Source organism: Gadus macrocephalus, chromosome 12, assembly GCF_031168955.1.
Source record: "Gadus macrocephalus chromosome 12, ASM3116895v1".
Taxonomy (NCBI): domain Eukaryota; kingdom Metazoa; phylum Chordata; class Actinopteri; order Gadiformes; family Gadidae; genus Gadus; species Gadus macrocephalus.
The window spans coordinates 8,144,022-8,165,531 of NC_082393.1; the positions used below are offsets into that span (position 1 = coordinate 8,144,022).

The following is a 21,510-nucleotide window of genomic DNA, read 5'->3' on the forward strand; positions in this document are numbered from 1 at the left end:
AATATCAACTGCTTAAGAAGGAAATCTGCAAAAAATGTAATGGCTGTCATTTGGCAAAAGTAAATAAGGACTAAAATAATATTTATTGCATTGAAGGGTTAACATTGAATTGAAGACATATTTGAGGCATTACGCATTTGTTTGTGTGAACAATATGCAGTAAACGTACCTGTTTGGGTATTTGCGCATGCAGGTCATGCCTCCCAAGGAAATGTAATCTTATCACAGCACTGAGATCACTCTGGTGATCCCTGACCTCGTGCTCGCCAATATCTGTCCCGAGTGTGCGAGACGGGAGTTGGGTGAGCTTGTTTTGTTCAATATGAAACTAATCTGCAGTGACCCCAGGCATGTGATAAAACGTACAGGGGAAGAATAGTGCAAAGGTAAAAAGGGACTCGCAAGTGTTTTACTGCTGGTCAGATGCGGCACGTGACCGAGTGATTACATGTGAACGGGGTAAGAAACATTGTTTGTACTATATCATCGGCTTAGGAAGTGTGTGTGTGTGTCCGTCTGTATTTTTCTGGCTGTGTCGAACCCCTTCTGGAGGAAACCCAGTACCAGGGCACCATGCCTCTTCTGGATGAGTTGTCATATTTCTTGTGTCTCGTTAAGGCAACGCACTGTAACCGCTCACTCACTGGCATAGCAATAATGACGCCCTTGCATAGTTTTCGACACGGCACACAATACCATTAAAGACCTAAAATATATCTGTGTAGCAAATACACATCGATGAAGGCAAACTGAACCTCCTTCTGAGTATGTGTGAAGGCCGTTTGACACGGTACAGACCAGGGGCGGCCCCTCTTTCTCTAGGGAGTGGTATTGACTCATCACCAAAGACTCTATTGTAGCGGCCTTGATGCGCCTGGTGCGAGGCGCACAGACCGTCTACATGCGGCCATGGCATTTTATAACCGCTGTTGATCATCGTCAAACAGTGGGGGTGGGGGGGGGGGGGGGGGGGGGGACTAGAGGGGCACTAGTGGATGAGAAACTCAAAGCATGAAAGACTGCAGTTGGTGGTTGTTATATACTTCCGGAAGGAAAGGTTCTCGTCGTCGTTGTTGTTGTTGTTGTAGTAGTAGTTAATTCAAATCAATATAATTAGTGTGCTCCTCCTTACACTTTCTGTGCCGCCATGCGTAGGGGGTCGGTAAGGTGTTTGTACGGGCAGACAACCACACAACCTGTTCTCCAATTATATTATGAGTAAACAACAACAGGAGCATAACATCCTCCGAAATCTCTGCTTTGGACTCGCGGTCCGTTGTAGAGTGTCAACATTCCAGATTCACCCGACACGGGGAAAAATCTCTGTATGAGCTGGCTCTGCGTTTGCGTTGTTTTTGGTCTGCGCCATCCACTCGCAGGTCACGCATGGTGACTATATATATGAGCTTGAAGTGTTGAGTTCTGACTGCAACCAAGCAGCCTCAGGGACTCGTAGAGGAAGAGATAGAGATCCTATCGGTTTCCTCTTAACGTCATCGCTCCCACTCCACTCCTGACCACTATTGTTTTCCGGTCCTTTTCCTGTTAAGCGGATGTGTGAGGCAATGACCCTGACTGTTGGCATGCTGCTTCCTCTCCTCCCTCCCTTGTCTTTTTTTTCCTTCTTGACTGTTTCTGTCACTGGCTCACAGTTCCACACTTGTTATGACAGACAGACAGACAGACAGACAGACAGACAGACAGACAGACAGACAGACAGACAGACAGACAGACAGACAGACAGACAGACAGACAGACAGACAGACAGACAGACAGACAGACAGACAGACAGACAGACAGACAGACAGACAGACAGACAGACAGACAGACAGACAGACAGACAGACAGACAGACAGACAGACAGACAGACAGACAGACAGACAGACAGACAGACAGACAGACAGACAGACAGACAGACAGACAGACAGACAGACAGACAGACAGACAGACAGACAGACAGACAGACAGACAGACAGACAGACAGACAGACAGACAGACAGACAGACAGACAGACAGACAGACAGACAGACAGACAGACAGACAGACAGACAGACAGACAGACAGACAGACAGACAGACAGACAGACAGACAGACAGACAGACAGACAGACAGACAGACAGACAGACAGACAGACAGACAGACAGACAGACAGACAGACAGACAGACAGACAGACAGACAGACAGACAGACAGACAGACAGACAGACAGACAGACAGACAGACAGACAGACAGACAGACAGACAGACAGACAGACAGACAGACAGACAGACAGACAGACAGACAGACAGACAGACAGACAGACAGACAGACGGCTTGCTACACGTGACAGACGGCTTGCTACACGTGACAGACGGCTTGCTACACGTGACAGACGGCTTGCTACACGTGACAGACGGCTTGCTACACGTGACAGACGGCTTGCTACACGTGACAGACGGCTTGCTACACGTGACAGACGGCTTGCTACACGTGACAGACGGCTTGCTACACGTGACAGACGGCTTGCTACACGTGACAGACGGCTTGCTACACGTGACAGACGGCTTGCTACACGTGACAGACGGCTTGCTACACGTGACAGACGGCTAGCTACACGTGACAGACGGCTTGCTACACGTGACAGACGGCTTGCTACACGTGACAGACGGCTTGCTACACGTGACAGACGGCTTGCTACACGTGACAGACGGCTAGCTACACGTGACAGACGGCTAGCTACACGTGACAGACAGACGGCTTGCTACACGTGACAGACAGCTACACGTGACCGACAGACTGACAGACAGCTAGCTACACCTGACAGACAGCTAGCTACACGTGACAGACAGACTGACAGACAGCTAGCTACACGTGACAGACAGCTACACCTGACAGACTGACTGACTGCTACACGTGACAGACTGACTGACTGCTACACGTGACTGACTGCCTCCCTGCAACCATGCCGCTACTCAACAGCTTGGCAGACTCATTTCTGGTACAGAGGACTTTGAGCCAACCGCCTGCTTTAAAACAGTTGGACTGTTGAGAGATGTGTGTCTGCGTTCACTCCAAGCTGTGTTTCTTGTTCTGGACTGTGTTGTGGTATTCTGCGGGAACATGTGCAGCAGGGTATTCCAGGGATGGTGGGGCTTTGTCCGTTATGAAACTGAGGGACTGGAGAGGACGTGCAAGCGTGTGCTTAAACAGAAGGCATGGCCTGAGTGCTCATTATCACCCAGGGAGTTGTGTGGGATACAGGGAGATAAGGAGAGGGATTGAATAAGTGCACACGTGTTACAATAAACTGCCATCAAGGTCAAAATAATGTTTTGGTGGGATCCAGTGGTCATTTGCATAAAGTGTTTATGTAGACTAAATTTGTTTTGGTCAACTAATGTCGTCTTCTTTGTCTGCAACTTTGCAAACGTCAACGTGGATGTATATAGAATTGGTTTTCTGTACTTGCATGTTTGGCGGAGGTTTCAGAAGGCACCTCTGTCTGGGTTTAGCTGTTCTGATTATGGCATTCAGATATGGTTTAAGTATCTGCATGGCGTTTGCAACAATAAGGTCAGTAGTTCAAACAGTAGACGGTGTGAATGACTGTTAAACTACTGTAATTCACAGTGAATAGGAATTGCTGCAATTAATCTTTGTTACATCCAGTCCCCAGACAGAAATTGATAAGTGATTGCCCGGTAGTAATACATTATTGGTCAGTCACTGATGAATCTACAGTCAAACATCCACAGAGCTGGCCCTGTCAGATGCCTTGGCTCATTCTGCATAACCACATTGACATATGGGTGTTAATATTAATGAACCAATGGATCAATGCATCAGGCGGGAGAATACAGCCGGTTGAATAACTATTAGTTTATTTGTCATTGGTTCTTCATTACAATGAATATCCTCCCCTTGGAGAGGAGGTATTTATGGGGGACATGTGTCGTCTGTTAAAAAGACCCAGTCCCATTGCCCCATTTGATGGGTAGGTATTAAATATCAAAGAGCCATGACCGTAATGATGATTCTGTTTTGATCAGGGTCCACATTTGAATTGGCTGCCTCACTGGAAAGCGCACATGTGGCAAGCTCAGGAATTCCTCCTACTTCTGCTGTTCATTTTTATCTATATTAAATAAAATGACTGGTCACTATATGACAGAGACACAGACCTGCGGCTTGAGACTTCCATAGAAGCCCTCTGGATTCCGAAAAGGCCTAACCTACTCTGGGTGCTGCAGGGGTCATATTGGACGTATCGGCATCTTTGGTATTTACTTTTTATTTACTTTAGAAAAGTTATTTTAGGCTGCTGCTGTAATCCCTGAGTTGCAGGTGTGTATTTATACCCACCTCTATTCCTATACCCCTACTTCCTGTCACAAGTCTTAATAATTGCATACTGGTGGTGTGGAACTGGCTTGCTCCGGCCCCTGTGCCGTTCTGCGACAGTTGGAACATCAGCGGCATGTTAAGTGATCGAGGGAACTGTGAAGAGGCTGTTGGCTCAGCCATGTTAAGACACACACACACACACACACACACACACACACACACACACACACACACACACACACACACACACACACACACACACACACACACACACACACACACACACACACACACACACACGTGTGTCTGCTGAGTGACAGCAGCTTGTATTGACCTGCTGTCGGGGACAGACCTGCAGACACATGCTGTGTGACCGTGGGTACGTGCAGGCTATCATGGAGTGTTTGTTATTAGCCTGGCCCACCTTGGATCAAGCTCAATGTGCTGTTCTCCCTGGTGGCCTGGCTGTAGCCCTGGAGGCCAGTATGGGGGGGGGGGGGGGGGGGGAGAAAGAGAGATGGGGAACAATGATCCTGAAAACCCTCTTTAGTTGAAGCCCGCTTAACATCTTAAGCTGCCAGTTTAAAATTGAATGACCGCCAAACCACTGTTGTACTAGGTGTTTTACCACAGTTGTAAAATGTGTTTTAACACTGTGGTCACTGGTAACTGGTGGTGTTTCCCATGGCTGTACTACCAGGTATTTAAGCACTGTTGCACCAATAGGTGTTTTCCATAATCTAGAACAATATTCCCATTGAGAGAGGATATCTCTTTGGTGATGTTCCCGATTACACAGGAGCGTATAGAAATCAAAAATCTATCACTGATCATATTAAAATGGTACTGTATAAGAACACATAACCATGCTCCTTTTATTTAGCCCAAGTGTGTGTGTGTGTGTGTGTGTGTGTGTGTGTGTGTGTGTGTGTGTGTGTGTGTGTGTGTGTGTGTGTGTGTGTGTGTGTGTGTGTGTGTGTGTGTGTGTGTGTGTGTGTGTGTGTGTGTGTGTGTGTGGTGAATAAATAGCCTTTTCATTATTATGTGGAACATGTTTAACAATAATAATAATAATAATAATAATACATTTAATTTAGAGGCGCCTTTCAAGACACCCAAGGTCACCTTACAGAGCATATAGTCATCATTCAAAACTATGTAAAACAGACTAGGAATAAAAGGAAAACAGAGGTTAAACATGAAGAATAATAATAATTAATAACACTCAAATAGCGTGCTCAATAGCGTGCTTTAATCATAACGAGTTTCAACAGCAGGCTGTTGACCACACTGCCGTAGATGGAAGGGTCCTGTACCACTTAATTAGGGTGCCAAACCCCCCATCTCGCCTCCACAATCCACCGATGTCAATTGCATGTGTGAAGTGGGCTTATTCTGGAATCGTATTGATCCAAAGGAGAGCCTGAATCATGGACGCAGTTAGCCCACGCTTCTTGGCATGAATATCTATCTTCAGCCAGACGAAATGGGTTGCATCTAAGAAGTATATTTGTCTTATTGAATTTGCCATTGTTAAACCTCACCATGGCCCGTCTAAATGTCTGTGTGGTCGGCCGTGAAGTTAAACATGTCCCTGCCTAGCCCCACGTTTAAAGGCAAAAGCCTTCAGTGACTCCTCTTAATTTATTTTGGAAAACAGTTTAAAACAACACTGCGCGTGTGCGTAGTTGTGCTACAAACCACAAATAATATGTTGATTTATACTGCTCAAATCCCGGACAATCATGACTGAAACCTCTTGAATGTAGTCATGTCCGTAATACCCATTTTGAAACATGTCAGGCCCAGGTCCAGCCTGGTGCTACGTTCTAAGCGTGCCTCATTTCAACCTTTTTATGCTAGTGTGAGTGTGTTCATGGCATGGTTCGCTTGTGTGTCCAGAAGTGGTTGGGTTGAGGGTTGGGGGGGGGGGGAGGTTAGTTGATCTCTGTAAATGTCACTTCCCTCACTGCTCTGCTCAACACACTGACCCACTTTAGCTTCCCAGTGCTGGCGCATCTGCGGCACGAGTTTACAAATGCATGAGGCATTACGGGCCGCCGTCAGGCCGATCTGCATGCATGAGCGTGCGTGGGCCATGCACATGGCGGCGGCGCGGCGCGCACATGCACTATTTTTGGGGACGGAGACAGGATAACCATCAAGTCTTGAAGTCTCTTATTAGCCATACCTAAACCACTGGTTTCGGTCATTCCTCCCCTGTTTAAGGAAAATACAAGAACAGATTACACGGCAGTGCTCGCTTAGTGGCTGGGGACAACGACTCCCTAAAGCCTATCTCTGGCTTTACTCTGAAACCGTTTTAGACAGAATGCATCATGGGACATGATGACCACCATGTCTAGTGGTGGCTGGTCTTGCCTGGAGTGGGAGGGGAAGGAGTCTTGTGGTGGGAGAAGAGGGAGAGAAGTGGGGTGTACTGTGAGCGTTTTCTATCCAGTAAAAGCGTCCAAGACAGGCCCGCGATGCCAGTAGAACACTGAACCCTCCACCCCTAAGCACACAGTCGCAGTGTGTTGACCTTTCCCTGCGCAGACGTCTATCACAGAGATGGAAGTACTTGGAAACTCTGTTCAGCGTAGCAAAAGGAGACCCAGGACACACCTGCCAAGCTAAACAGACATAAAACCCTCGTTCTGTTTATGTTCGCTCACATGATGCTTTTTCGGCCTCTCGCTGGGACTTGAGCACGAACGTCTGGATAATGATCTGTACACATGAAAAGCAAACGGGTTTAAGGTCTGTTTTGGCCGAGGGTATGAGTGCTTGTGTGTTTTTTTTAATTTAATTTTTTCAACCCCACGGGCCTGGTTCTCACAGAGCACCTCGCCCAAACAGGTTCACTTCTTCCACATGGAGCCGTTAGACCTCCCGCTTGGACCAGGTCCAATTAGAACGGCTGTTGGGAGAGAGAGTGGTGGGGTGGGGAGGATTGTTTGAGAATGGCTGCCGCTGATGCTGTATTCCTACTCTATTTAAAGCAGGAGCATCAGACTTGTCACGCACTCTTTGTAGACCAGCCAACCCTATGATCTAAATCCTAGTGTGTGCTCAACAACAATGACGAGCTTGCAGGGCGAGGGCCCCAGCAGTAGGCTCAGCACTAGCGGCCGAGGCTGGTTCTGCAGTCGCTCTCTTTTGTCTTTCAGCTGCAGCATGTCAATGTCAAAGGGAGGCTCAGGGAGGGAGGGAGGGAGTCGGGCTGATGTGTGGAACTGGCTTCGCAGGGGGATAATTTGACAGAACTGAGCCATATAATGACTGAGTCATATGCAGCCTGAAGGCACTTCCACCAGCGACAAGCCCCGGCATGAAGGTCTCACCTGTGAGTGGTCTCCCAGTCTCCCACCATTCATCTATTCATCCATTCAACCGTTGGTGCTTTTGTTTTATCAAGCAGCAAGGTCGGGTCTTATGCCGCTTTTCCACTGCATGGTACCAGCTCGACACGACTCGACTCGACTCAGCTCGCATTTTTTGCGTTTCCACCGCGAAAACATGGTACCTGGTACCTGAAGTGGCTGCTTTTTCTAGTACCGCCTCGCTCTAGGTTCCAAGCGGCTGAGCCGATGCTAAAAGGTGACGTCAGCAGACGGCCGGCCACTGATTGGCCAGAGAGTGTGACGAAGTCACGAGAGCGACATGGCAACCATGCTGGTAACAGCCATAGCAGCGCCGCAGCCAACATATATTCCACTTCTTCAACTTCTTCAACATGCCAGCTAATAATAGTAATGTTATCGATGTCCTCCATTGTTGTTATGTGGGTTCTGTCCATGTGTGGGTTGCGTAGGTCTTGTTTGCGTCGCGTACAAAAATACGTTGCGGCCCTTTCGCGCAGCCGACCCCGCCCATGTCCAGGAGGTACTATTTGCGGTGGAAAAGCACCCGTGCTGCTACCGTGTCGAGTCGTGTCGTGTCGAGTCGTGTCGAGTCGAGCTACATGTGCGGTGGAAAAGCGGCATTAGAGGCCATAGCCCGTTCCAGCATTGCTGGTGTTCCCAGGCAGGCCCCGACACCCAACATCACCCTGCAAGTGCTCTCGGGATTTCGTGCAGCCCCTCTTGTGAACAGGGTCTGCTGAAAAGTGTGTGTGTCGAAACATTTGAAAAGTTTGTGTGTTTGTGCGTGTGGTGAGCAAGCATGTGCGATTATGTCACCTAACATAACCCTTTTAACCCGGAAACCCCTCCAGAAATGGCTGACATGCTGAACGTAATTCTGTGATCAGGAATAGCACATTAAGTGGTAGCTACAGATCGGCTCTCTCTTAAGCTTTAGGCAATGTTGGTTTTAGTTTGCTCTAGCGAGAGCTTGTTAAAGGTCCAGTCAAAGAAGTCAAAGCACAGAGACGAATGCTGATGCCAGCCAGGATTAGCCACTCAGACGGCCAGCAGACAGGCAAAAAAAGATAAAGGTGCTTACCTTTTTCGTGCAGGTAAGCAGCTCAAAGCTGCTTGCTGCAGGACACACCAGACATGAAAACTCCAAATGATAAACTTAGCCTTCTCCCCGGACGGTCCGGCCTTGTCATTTGCAGTCAGCTGTAGCCACATTTAACCTTTTCGAATCATGTCCTTTGCAGTCGATTTTTGTGGTTTAGGTTGTGTATATGTGTTTTAGAGAGGACATTTTAACATGAATTTCTTTTTGATGTTCACTGGGATTTTATTTTCATTCTACATATTTTTCATCTTCTGGCAGTCCGCTCTACCCTAGGTCCTGGCGCTCACTTTTATTCCCAAACCAAGTGAGACACCTAGTGGTCAAGGTCTAATATGCATCTAATGAGTGGTGGGGAAATAAAGTAGCAACTTTCACCCTTTCCATATCCACTTTCTCTGTTTTGTAGGGCATGCTGTTTATTTCGATTATCCAACATACCGTCTCGTTCTTGCATGCGTTTGTTTTGAGTTGTAGTTCCCCTTGAATCAATTATTTTGGGTGAACTTCTTTACAGGGTGTTCAGCATACCAAACTACTTCTCCATATCGTTCAGGAACTTGTAATCCAATCTTTTATCATTGGTTTATCATGATTACATAAACGTCTCGTTTTTGGATTGGGTGAGCAACTATGTAGGCTAACTACCACATGGTCAACTGCATACCCAAGCTCTGGGTTTAAGAATAGCTCAACACGTGAATGTGAATCCTCCACCGTTTTTTTATTTCAGTTTAAGCGGCCAATTAAACTTGTTTTGTGTGTGTATTTTTTTTGTTCAGTGTGTGGATCTGGTTAAATGTGGAGGTGTTACAAGACTCGCGTTTTTTATTCCACTGAGCCCATCGCTGACCAGGCTCACCCAAACATGATCTAGGAGGCAGTCACCTCTCATGAGGAGTGACAATAGGCCTGCATGGGCACCATACGGCACAGCTAGGATCTGAAGCTGCTGCCGAGGCCATGGTCACATGCTTTATTCTCTCTCGCAACCGCCATTCCTTTTCTGGAATTTTTTTAGTTTTCCAGGAATTGGTCCAGATCGTACGGTGATCTTGAGAAATACGTGTGTGTGTGTGTGTGTGTGTGTGTGTGTGTGTGTGTGTGTGTGTGTGTGTGTGTGTGTGTGTGTGTGTGTGTGTGTGTGTGTGTGTGTGTGTGTGTGTGTGTGTGTGTGTGTGTGTGTGTGTGTGTGTGTGAGACTGTGTGGGCTTTCCTTGTGCTCAGATGAATCATCATGAATCCTCTTCCTGTCTTCCTCTTTTTTCCCCTCCCTCTATCTCTCAAACAGACAGCAAGACTGAAGCGGAAGAGGAGGCCAGGATTAAAGAGGCCGCACGGAGGTGGGGAGGCCAGCCAAACGCTACAGCACCATGCGCCTGATCTGACACACAACCAGTAAGCACCGCCTCAGCTGTCCCAGCTCGTTGAGTGAGTTTGTACGAGCTAGGCTATTCATTTTTGAGAAATGCACCGCTTTCTAGGCTGAAATCTGCTAGTCGAGGACTATATTTTTAAATGGCCCACTTGGTTCTGGGCATGCACAGAACATAGGCGCGTTGCACCAAATGTCTTTTTTTTTTTGTGAAATGCGTCACTTCTGCAGCGCCTGCTATATAATTGAAATGTTGGACTGCTACCCTTCAAACCTCGAACAAACCCCAGTATTCAGATGCTCACAGATTATATATGCGTTGCTCTGTGATAGATTGAGCCCATTGTTTGTAAATCCTCGCAGAACATTTTGTGTCACTGACAAGTTGGTGTCTTGGTCCAGCATTCTCGAGCACAAACACAGACCTTTGTGAAATACTAATGATGAGAAGCAATTATTATGTGTAACAAATTGAACAAGTTCCGAACAAGAAGTTCGGATTGAAACGGCACATATAGCATCTGAATGTGTGCTTTTCCCTCCCATTTTCTTTAAACATTCTGCAACACCTCAGGGATCCAAACTAGGTAACTTTTTTCACTATAGGAGCACTTTGGCCCCTAACTGAAAATTTTAGGGCCAACAATTTTAGGGGCACACCGTAAATCAACATGCCAATGGGATTTTCTCCTTTTCTCACTGTATTACTAATACATATTTTAGGTGCGGTTTCCAATTCGGTCAAATTTTTTTGGGATTCTCATCTATACCAATTGTTTCCACGTGTGCTCGCATGCGTTCAACGTGCACGGAAGCGACAGTATCACGGGAGTGCGCCCGCTTGTCGTGCCGCTTGACAGGACGCTTCGCCTCTCTGCCCGCTCGCCTCTCCATTGAGAATGCAGCAGGCGCGACAAACTCCTCCCGTGTGAAAAGTCCTTTATGGCACATATGTCCTGACCGGGTTCGGGTACCCGTGGCCCGTGGGTACCCGAACCTGGCGTTCTATATAATGTGTCTAATTTTCCTTCGGGTGCGGGTCTGGCGTCGATATCAATTTATAGCGGGTCGGGTTTGGTGCGGAATGTAATTCGCACTACTGTCGGAGACTCGGAACACGGGTCGGATGCGGTTTTAAGTATTGTGGGTGCGAGTTTGCAAAATAAGACCCGTGCAGGACTCTGGCAGTGGCACACTAGCCGCAGATCCGAAGAACGAGTCAATAGTTTGGTCACAGAGACGATATTTAATATCGTATATCGCACACTCGATATTTAATCTCTAGGACCCTCCCCCTCAACACATTAGAACAGTGGCCATTCCCTATCCATCTCACACTCATTGGCCTGCCACAGATTCCAGATTCGTTGACGCGCCCCTTCCCCGTTTAACGTGTAAAAATAAAAATAATAAAAAGGGTAAATTTGCTGGTCGCACATGTGCAACCGCACACTCACATTTTGGTCGCAAAATGCGACCATTTGGCCGCAGTCGGGAGTCCTGCACCTGCTTGTGTAATGTTTAATTGCTTACCGGTAATTGTTTAATTTCTTAGTCTGTGCCTATGCCAAGCATGACAGCTGGCAGGTGTTCAAGGATACAGAAGTCTGCAGTTAGGCAGCTTGTAAGTGCATACTACTGTCCTCTCTGAGCAAGTATTGGCATTAAAAATTTACGATTTTGGGAAAGATGTTGATGTGAAGCATTGGTGCTATATTTTGGTTTTGTAGAGTGCAAAGAGTCTTGTAGTCATTATGTCATAGTAGTTTTGCATTTTCGTATTTCATCATCAAAGCTCCTCAGAATATTGTTCATTATATACCGCAATTACGCACAAACCAAAGCCAACATAGAAAAACAACAGAATATATTAAAGGTAGGGACTTGGTGTCAATGATAGCGTATGTATGATATCTGGGTTCATGTGGGTCTTCCCGGGGCTATGTTTTCATCCCACATCATAAGGCAGTTCCCTAAGGCACTGGCAGTGGCTTTGAACCTGAAGTACGTCCCTTGGGGCTGCATTTTGGCTGCCTGAGATAGGGAAAACTAGAGGAGACATTCCCCTGAATTCTCCTAAAATGTAAACTAATTTAGGAATTGAAAATATTTTTGGTGAATGAAAACCATTTCCCTTGTCCTTGTATCTGCTGTAAATATCACATTCTATCCATATTTAAATTGCACGTGGGCCTGACCCTCAAATGCAGTAAAGGGCAGCTTTGGCCTTGACTGTGGTGGGTTTCTCCAAATGTAATTAACATTTCTGCCTCCTCAGCAGACGGCTGTCTGGTTCATTTAATCCAAACAGAGGTGGCTGTGTGGTCAATGGAAGCACCGCTTACTGCATGATTTATGTGTCATGCTGTTATTGTGCCATAGCAATATAGCACAATATTTGTTACTGCTGAGTCAGGTATGGCTTTAACAACATTGACAATTTTTGGAACTTCAAGTGAAATGACCCCACGGACCCACCCGGCCTGTCGTGTCAGATGTTCCAACTGTGGTTTTAATAGACGCCTGTGTGTGTGTGTGTGTGTGTGTGTGTGTGTGTGTGTGTGTGTGTGTGTGTGTGTGTGTGTGTGTGTGTGTGTGTGTGTGTGTGTGTGTGTGTGTGTGTGTGTGTGTGTGTGTGTGTGTGTGTGTGTGTGGCTGCTCGATTATGGAAAAAATCATAATCACGATTATTTTGGTCAATATTGAAATCACGATTATTCAAACAATTATTTTTTGAGCACTAGTGTGTTTTTGCAGGTTCCGCAATGTGCCTATTCGTATCTATTCACAGACCTAATGCTAAAGATACAAAGATAGAGCTTAGCTTTACATCAGCATTTCTTTATTTTTTATTAATGTCAATCTACGGTACCCCCAAGTAGCGGCAGGAGCAGATTATTGATTCTGTCGTTGCTGAATAAAACTCACAGAACCGGTGGCTTGACCTTCTTAAACAAGATCTTAATGAGGGGGAATCATGGATTTAAAGTGAGGGATTATGAGGTGTGTTATTAAGTAATTCTGAAATGTATGTCTAATTAACCTTCACCACCACTTGGAGATCACTTCACCTCCAGATCTCCACGTGTTCATCCCCTCTTTACCATGAGGTGGTGCTGCACACAACCGCTGTGTGAAGAGGAGTTCCATGCTATAAAGCCTTGATATTAAATGTTGTGTACGTGTGTTCCTCCTTCCAGAGGGCCAGGTGGGCTTTGCTGCAACAGAGGATGAAGAGCGGTCTCCTGCGCTAAAGCTGGATGGTGTGGGAATGATGGATGTCCCCAATGGCCAATCGGTGGTTAGCACAGCAGCTGCCACCATCTCTGAGGTGTGTGTCCCTCCCACCTTTTCCACATCCAAAGTGTTGCCCCTGGTGCTAAATCATATGCTGTCTTTGCCTTGTGTTTTACTTTTATCGGTGTGCGTGTGTTTCTACTTCTTTCTTCTTCTTTTTCCAGAGGAGCATCAGCTCAGAGTCTCTCAGTGATAAGGGTTCAGAGCTGAAGAAGAGCTTTGACGCAGTCGTGTTTGATGTTCTAAAGGTCACACCAGAGGAATATGCAGTAAGTGCACCACTGACGGGAGCGACGCTGTGTCGTATGTTTCCCATGCCTAGAAAGGAGTGGAGTCGGAAGGAGAATTTTTGAAACTCTTTGAGTTTACTTAAAAAGATGTACAGTTAAACTGGACCTGAATTTGCTCACAAAAATCACACAAAACTAATCCGTAATAGAGTTTTTAATGTAGGATATTTTTCAGATTGTTTGTTATAATCGATAACTGAGTGGCGTGGGTTATGATAAAAGACGAAGGCGTTGCTTAGGAATCAATCAACGTGGTGTACAAGTGAGATTATATTATATTTGTTACCATTCTGTGATCATTGCAAAAATAGTCCACACATGATTATGCGGCTAACGCAACGCATGTAGTACAAATAATCTAATAATATAACATGTTGTCTGTATAATTACTGGTGAGTGTAGTTTATGGATGAGTAGAAAGTGTGCTGTGGGAGGTCTTAGCATGTAAAGACAACATAAAGCCAAACGGCTAAACCCATAATGTAGAAAGCCAAAACCATAACGTAGAAAACCAAAAAGCTCTATCGGCTCCGCCCACTTTCTCCCTGGAGGTTAAACCCACCAGAGATGGAAGGATTCTGGTGAAACTCGGTCACAGTTTGGATCAGTATTAATTGATTCTTGGTAGCACATTCTTTGATTTACTTTATCAAACTTTAACTCAACTTTTTTCTTTTTTTTTAACTCGTTGCTTAAAAACCATGTCTGAAAGTTTAATATTCGACTGTTACAATTCTAATGGAATATAGAAAAATTGCCTCATTAAATGTTAAATTTCTTTATTTTTGGTTTACTGTGCTCAGTGTAACTGGCCACCAGGAGGCGCCCTTTGTCCTTGGTTTTTGTTTTGGCTGAGGAAGGCCAGCTTCTTTTACACAGACGTCCGAGATGAAATAGCCTTACTCAGAACGGGTTAAAAAAAATACAAATGTAAACTGGAAATATAAAATGCCACTGATCTCCTCGCAGCGCTTTGTTTAACAAATCCCCTGTAAGTGAGGTTAGGACTGTGGCAGGGGCCCTTCCTGAACAGGAAGGGCCCCTGCCACATACTGTACTGAACCCAAGTATGTGGCAATGTTTGCTTCCCATTACGTCTCCGGCAGACAAAATTAACTTTTCCAACTGCATAAACCATTGCACGCTTTACAGACAACATGAACAACCAAATATATTGTAGGAAAAAAGTGTTCCCTAATTGGTAATTTTTAAATAGTATTTTTTAAATAGTCGATCCGCAGTCGGAAGTATGATAGGATATTTTTACCTTCCGTTGACCTGTGCAGTATAATGTGATGGTTTTGCTGTTGTTGACCTGTGCCAGATGAATTGCTTCATGATGTCTCTGGAAACTTCCAGTCCAGTTAGGAGCCTGTTTGATCCGACCTGAGTGCCGTGGCTCTCACAGCTGTTGTGTCTTGTGTTCCTCAGGGCCAGATTACACTCATGGATGCCCCGGTGTTCATCGCCATCCAGCCAGAGGTAAGTGTGTGTGTGTGTGTGTGTGTTTGTGTTCGTTCCCCTGCCCCAGTCGAAAGTTTATTTTTGAATGATATGTATGATGGCCATTAGTGTCGCAAAAAAAAAATTGAAACCCAATCACATTGACCCAGTCATCATCAAACTTTTTTATTTTATTAGTGCTCTGAATTACTTTGTTTTGGGACTATATTCTCCTAAAAGCTTTCACCAGGGCTGTGCCTTTCAACAATGAAGCGGCTTCCTTTGAAACCTGAACTTTTTCAACCAAGAAAAGTGCTTTTGGCTGAAAGTGGTGCTACGTTAAATTGATTGTCCGCCATTTGAGCTGGAACGAGAGCAACAAGCTGAGGGGAGGAATGAAGTTAATCTGCAGAGAATCATGGTTCGAGAGCTTACTTTTATGGAAGTTGTACAGTACGTCTTTCCTCAATGTACGCTCAAAGGTTTTTCACATTTTTGGAATGTTCGGTTCGTTAAGTAGCGAGGAGTTAAAGCTTTGCCACATTAAAAGCATTACGGTATGTTTCAAACAAAGAACAAAGATCAAATGAAGAAGCGGTTCAACCGATTGAGGCCGAAGTCTGTTGAAACGTTATCACTATTATCAATTCCCTACAAAATGTTGGCATCTCAATGGAATGTTACAAGCAGACGCTCTTTCTGAGTGATTTATTAAATCCCAACATGACGTCATTTTCATGTCATGTCAAACTACACTGACTGGAATGAAAATTTAAAATCATTTAAAGACCTTTTTTCAGGAGACGATCCTGAGGCATCTTCAAGATCTGGGAAATATGAAAGAGCGGAGACACAAGATTTTCTTCTGCGTGTTCATCCGATAGAGGTGCTGACAAAGGCTTCTGAAGAAGGGTTCTGTGTGTTCAGTACACCAGGGTTTCATGGCCTAGAGACAAACATTTTCTTCCTGCTGTCCAAGGGTTTGTCTCCTGCGAGGGACGTTCACAAAGAATAACTGACCTAGCAAACCACGTTCTGGGTTCCATCAGTGGGCGCCCAGCACACCTAAGCAAAGGAAGGGAAAACGGTTGCATGGATGGACAGATGGATTGGTAGATAGATCTATCAAAGCGGTCGAGGCATCACCTGCTTGGCGAAGACCTTCACAAGTCATTGTGTCATTCTGGGTTTTTGACAGGGTATTTGTCCTGTATTGATATTAAGATTCTTTATGGCACATATTTTTATAAATCAAATGGAACCAAAGAATATGTCTTGCAATAGATTTGTTTAGGGTTTCTAGTGATCTGATAGCACTGAAGATGACCTTTGTTTTTGTACAGTCTGATCCCTACTTTCCCAATCTACTTCTGTTTTTTTTATTTTAGTATTTTCCATTACGTATTGTTTTGATGTTGGATCACAAAATATGGATCTGCGTCATACGCCTCCACAATACCTCAATGGATTGGGTAGTCCAGACACCCCTCCAGGCACTCTCGACAAGATTACATCTGAAGTACTTCGATGTCTTGCATAATCGAAAGTCACACAAGGGTCAGGATTTTCCAACAGGTGTCTTTCAAGTTTTACCGGTCTGCAGTAAACTATAAAAATATAAATTTATTTCAATGATGCCATCACAGCACAGTTTGTATCCAAACCTGTTCTTCAATGTCGGCAAGGCAATAATTAAAATGTTTCTTTCCATGAGAGTTGCCAGCTACAGCTGCCTTTTTTATCTTCTGTGGTTTGGTTTAGTGTTTTGTTGTTATGTTGGAAATGTACAACACAATGACTCTATTGACCTGTTATCTAAGATATATATATATATATATATATATATATATATATATATATATATATATATATATATATATATATAAGTGTAAATCAAGTCTTGAGTTGGCCCTGTGGCTGATGTTGTAAAAAGTGTCTGTCTTATCTCCATTAGCACATCATAACCATTTAGTGTGTGTGTGTGTGTGTGTGTGTGTGTGTGTGTGTGTGTGTGTGTGTGTGTGTGTGTGTGTGTGTGTGTGTGTGTGTGTGTGTGTGTGTGTGTGTGTGTGTGTGTGTGTGTGTGTGTGTGTGTGTTGAAAATCAATGAAAAATCCCCCTATGTGCACTGATACAAGGCATATGGCTTAGGAACTGGGAATGCGTACAGTAGTCTACCTGGCTGCATGAGGGAACAATTTTGGCTGTCTTTATGCCAATGATGGAGCTTTTTCATGAGGAGCAAAACCTTTGAAAGGATGGAACCAGTCTGGGTGAAGAAACCGTCGTAACTGTCCCTCCTGGCTTCACTAAAACATTCATAACCACTATAATTTGGTTCAATAACTTCATTGTATCAATACCCTTGAGGAAAATGTAGCTTGCGCTTGCAAATGCAACAAATGTAAACAATGGCAATATAGAGCACACAAATGCTCTCTGTTTAAGTGAAGGACATGTATCATCCTCTAAAACATCCCATTCCCATGTATTCAGAGGGTCGGGCCGGGTCCATATAGCTAACCCTGCCTTCACTCTGCTACACATGTCGCATAGTTCATAGCTTACAGTAGAAGTTCAGACTTTGGCCTACATCGTAGTGTTATGCAAGTAACGTAACCCTGCTTCATGTCCAATGGTGGGAAGCGAAGGAGAGCTGGTGGTGTCCTTCTGAGCCAAAGACATTACAGGATCCCCCTCAGCGTTTCTCCAGTGTGTGGGATCAGGGAGAGGTGTGGGCGGGGAGATACTAATCTGTTAAACAGAAAACGTAACGCGTTTGATCCCATCCTGTCTTCAGCAGTCTGGCGAGACAGATGGAGACTCCAGCAGTAGATCTGTCCCATCCCGTCCCACACGGTGATGGAGAACACAGACCCTTCGTGTAATGCTCCTTCATTCAACCCGTTGGTATTGTAAAGTCAGACTGATCCCCTGACTGTATTTCCTGCTGATAACCATGGCAAGTTAGGCTGAATGTTTTTTTAACTATACTTCACTTATCTGACCACATCAATCCCCTACATTTCTCTTGGCTTTGGGTGTATACACTGATAATGTCTTTACTGAGCGGTGGAGAGGAGGAAGTAAATAGATGTGAAGGAAAAGGATTGTGTTCCCTTTTATTTTTCAGGCTGGGGTCATAACAACAGCCCTAAAAACAGCCGGAGACATAAAGCACAAAGTATGTCTTGCAGGCACAAGCGTAGCAGGTCTCGCCTTCGTATATAAACTCTTGGCTGTTCAGCTTTTATGTTCCATTGAGAAGTATGCTCGTTCCTCGTAGCCACAAAATGACTAAACATCTTCGATTGATCACTGAGAGGCACGACGGAAATACTCACTCACGCATACTCCTATTCTGAAAGAAGCGGCTCACCAATGTCAATGGCAGCGGGAACGCTTCAGAGATGCTGCGGGGCCTACATCCTGGTCTTCAGTCTGACCAAAAAAAATGTAATGGTCGTCATCTTGTTGTACGTGAACAAGGGTATCGCGTGTTAAAGGCTGTGTCAATGTTTCCTTAACAGCGTTGACGTGTGGCCGATGCGTACGTCCTGCCATGCGGTCATGAAATGCACTGGGATTCATTAGCACATGCTGCTACACTCATGGTGTCATCGTACCAACCTGCTTTTGGGCTTCAACATTCGTCTTGAATGACTTAAACCTCACGTTTATCATGGAGTACTCCTTCCTTAGGGCTGAGGTTGGCTGGGACTGGACTGCAGCTCTGTGTGTCATAACGCCAGCGGTCTTTGCTCAGAGGAGCACGTACAAATATAGTGCAAGGGCACCCACGGCATTGTGCAGATTTTCCATTACTCACTCACTCAATCACTCACTCATTTTGTGGGGTTCCTTTCTTCCTGCCTCCCCTCTTCATCAGTTCTGTCATGGCCTGTGGTCTCGCCTTAGGAGTCACATGGACCCTCAATGCCAGTTTTCCATCTAGACATTAGAAAGATTAAATGCCTGCGGTATCCCTGATGGGATTATCTAGATCTGCGACCAAGCAGTAATTGGCTAGTCCAATGTAAAGCAGGCAATTGACACACAGTGTCAATGAAGTAGTCTTATTCTAGCAGCCCTAACGTGCTCAGGCGACGTGTGGCGTTGACAGCATATCTCTGGTCGGGCGGGGTACAGCCTACACAGACCCCTTTACTGGGGCCGCTGTCATAGTTCCTCTTTTTTTCAAGTGGGCCTGCGTTCTTTAGTGCCTCCAGTGTGAAATTAAACTTTAAAGTCAAAGGAAATAAATTGAATAAACTTCTCTGGGATTTTGCCCAGGCTGGATCAGCTCACTGCTATTTCATCACACTAACTGCATCCGCTCGCGGTTGTTTTGCCTGGCAACACTTTAATAGTCCAATCTCGATGCTTTAGGTCCTATCATGTTCGGGAAACATTTAAGTAACAGACAATAAATCGAATCATTGTTTAAATATCTAATGATCCCGCTAGGATTATTAAACTACATTTTATGAACGGTAAGTGTCCATTGATTGTCTGCAAAGGCAGTGTATTCACAACCAATGATCGAGCGCTAATCTAGGTCATGTATAGTCTCACAAATCAGACCTTAGAGTCGTTTCTAAAGTCTGACGGCAAACAAGCTCAAATCTGGGTGAACATGGCGTTTCACCTTCTTTCTGTTCGTATTGGTTCTTTGACCAATCATGTTGCTTGAGGCGGTGATCTGTAAGCGTGTGATTGGAGAACACAAACTCGGCCAGCATTAGTACACTGTAGAAAGGTTTCAAATTACGACCATGTAGACTTGCCACTGTAGAAATAAACTTAATAAAATGCTCTTCTGAAAGCTTCATCCACTCTCAGGAATTACTTTCCCTTCTGTAGAATATCTCTGTGATGGCCCATGCTCTCTGCCGTCTCCCCCCCCAAAGGTTCTGCTGCAACATAGTATGACTGCTGGATGCCAGATTAGGCCTTATCCTGATCCACCATATTATGACTATATTATCTATATATATCTATATTATCATTAGCTCAGACCAAATATAACCACTGTTAACTGAGTTTATTTGTGATGTGGAGTTACATGTTTTTACTTTCAAGATGTGGCAACAATGCCTCTTTTGAGAAAATCAATCGGACACCACGTACTGCATAGGTCAATTGTTACTGACAGATGGTATGATGTTGGGAACGTCATACTGAGGACTGTCTAAATAAAGGGTGGCTTGGTCTTGGAAACATAAATAAATAGACAGGATTGCTGGGTGGCTCTGGTGAGAGGCGGTCGTGTCTTTTAGCGACGCGTTTGATTGGCGACGCTGCGGCGGTCTGGAGAGTCAGGCATTGTTGACGTTTGGAGGTAAGACGTGACACGGGGAGCAGTGTTTAGGTGGTCAGGTTAGTGGTCTGACCCGAGAGACGCACACGTATGCACGCATGTCGAAACGGGCCACTCACACTGGGATGGGGTGTCTAGTGGGCGGTGTGGGAGGAAGATTGGTTTTGCGGTCGACGGGAAGGTGGAAGATGTATGTATCTATTTCAGTAAGGCTGACGTCATGTAAACAAGACGTTCTTAAGGAGCATTGAGGTCTGGCCGAACTTGTTACAGACGGCCCGCCGGCTGCACTGTTTTCCTTTATTCCCTCTCATGTGCCCTGACTCATACCAGGGCACCGTACCTCCCACGGATGCAGCTTGACAGGCCAAAGGCTCCCCCCAAATGCCCTGTTTTTCTTCTTCTTTCCTCTGTTCCCGCCCTATCCTCTTCCAGAGAGGCATCACACTCACCAGCCCTCTGAAGTCGGCCTCAAACATCTGTGTTTGATGTGCAACTTCCTTCGCCCTAACGGACTGCCACACACACACACACACACACACACACACACACACACACACACACACACACACACACACACACACACACACACACACACACACACACTGGATTAACCATTTCCGCATGGGACCGCTCCTCTTATTGTGGTCTTATGAGCAGCTGGTGGAGGGTGTTTGGCTCAGACAGAGGGTCCCAGAGCGGGTATTGTGCTGTGGGGAGCTTGCAGCCTAACTCGGTCATTCACAACGCGGCCAGACGTCGGTCGGGCGGGCTGGCAGGCTGTGCGAGGGAGGCTTGCACAACGTTTTTCCTACTGTTACGTCAATGTCCCTGGCCTGGAAGGGGCCGGCCGGGTCCAAGGGAGGGTCCAGGTTCCCTCACAAGTTCTGTGTGGTCTCTGTCTCCGTCTGCACGGACCCACCAGCCCAGACCCGTCCAGCTTAGCATGTTAATAGCCATTTATGTCACTGAAACGTACGTTGGATTTGTGGCCTTGC

General features: G+C 45.6%; 1 protein-coding gene across 3 annotated transcripts in view; it reads left to right on the forward strand.

Moving 5' to 3' along the window:
- The window catches only part of ralgps2 (Ral GEF with PH domain and SH3 binding motif 2), a 74,208-nt gene that overhangs the window by 8,322 nt on the left and 44,376 nt on the right, over positions 1-21,510 (forward strand). For 2 of the 3 annotated variants that reach the window (XM_060067177.1, XM_060067179.1), the window contains exons 2-5: positions 10,079-10,185; positions 13,363-13,493; positions 13,624-13,728; positions 15,181-15,231. In XM_060067177.1, coding sequence (XP_059923160.1) covers positions 13,434-13,493; positions 13,624-13,728; positions 15,181-15,231 — 216 coding nt within the window. In that variant the 5' untranslated portion in view covers positions 10,079-10,185; positions 13,363-13,433. Of the gene's footprint in view, positions 1-10,078; positions 10,219-13,362; positions 13,494-13,623; positions 13,729-15,180; positions 15,232-21,510 lie in introns of all 3 variants that reach the window. The other variant, XM_060067178.1, reaches the window with a different exon arrangement.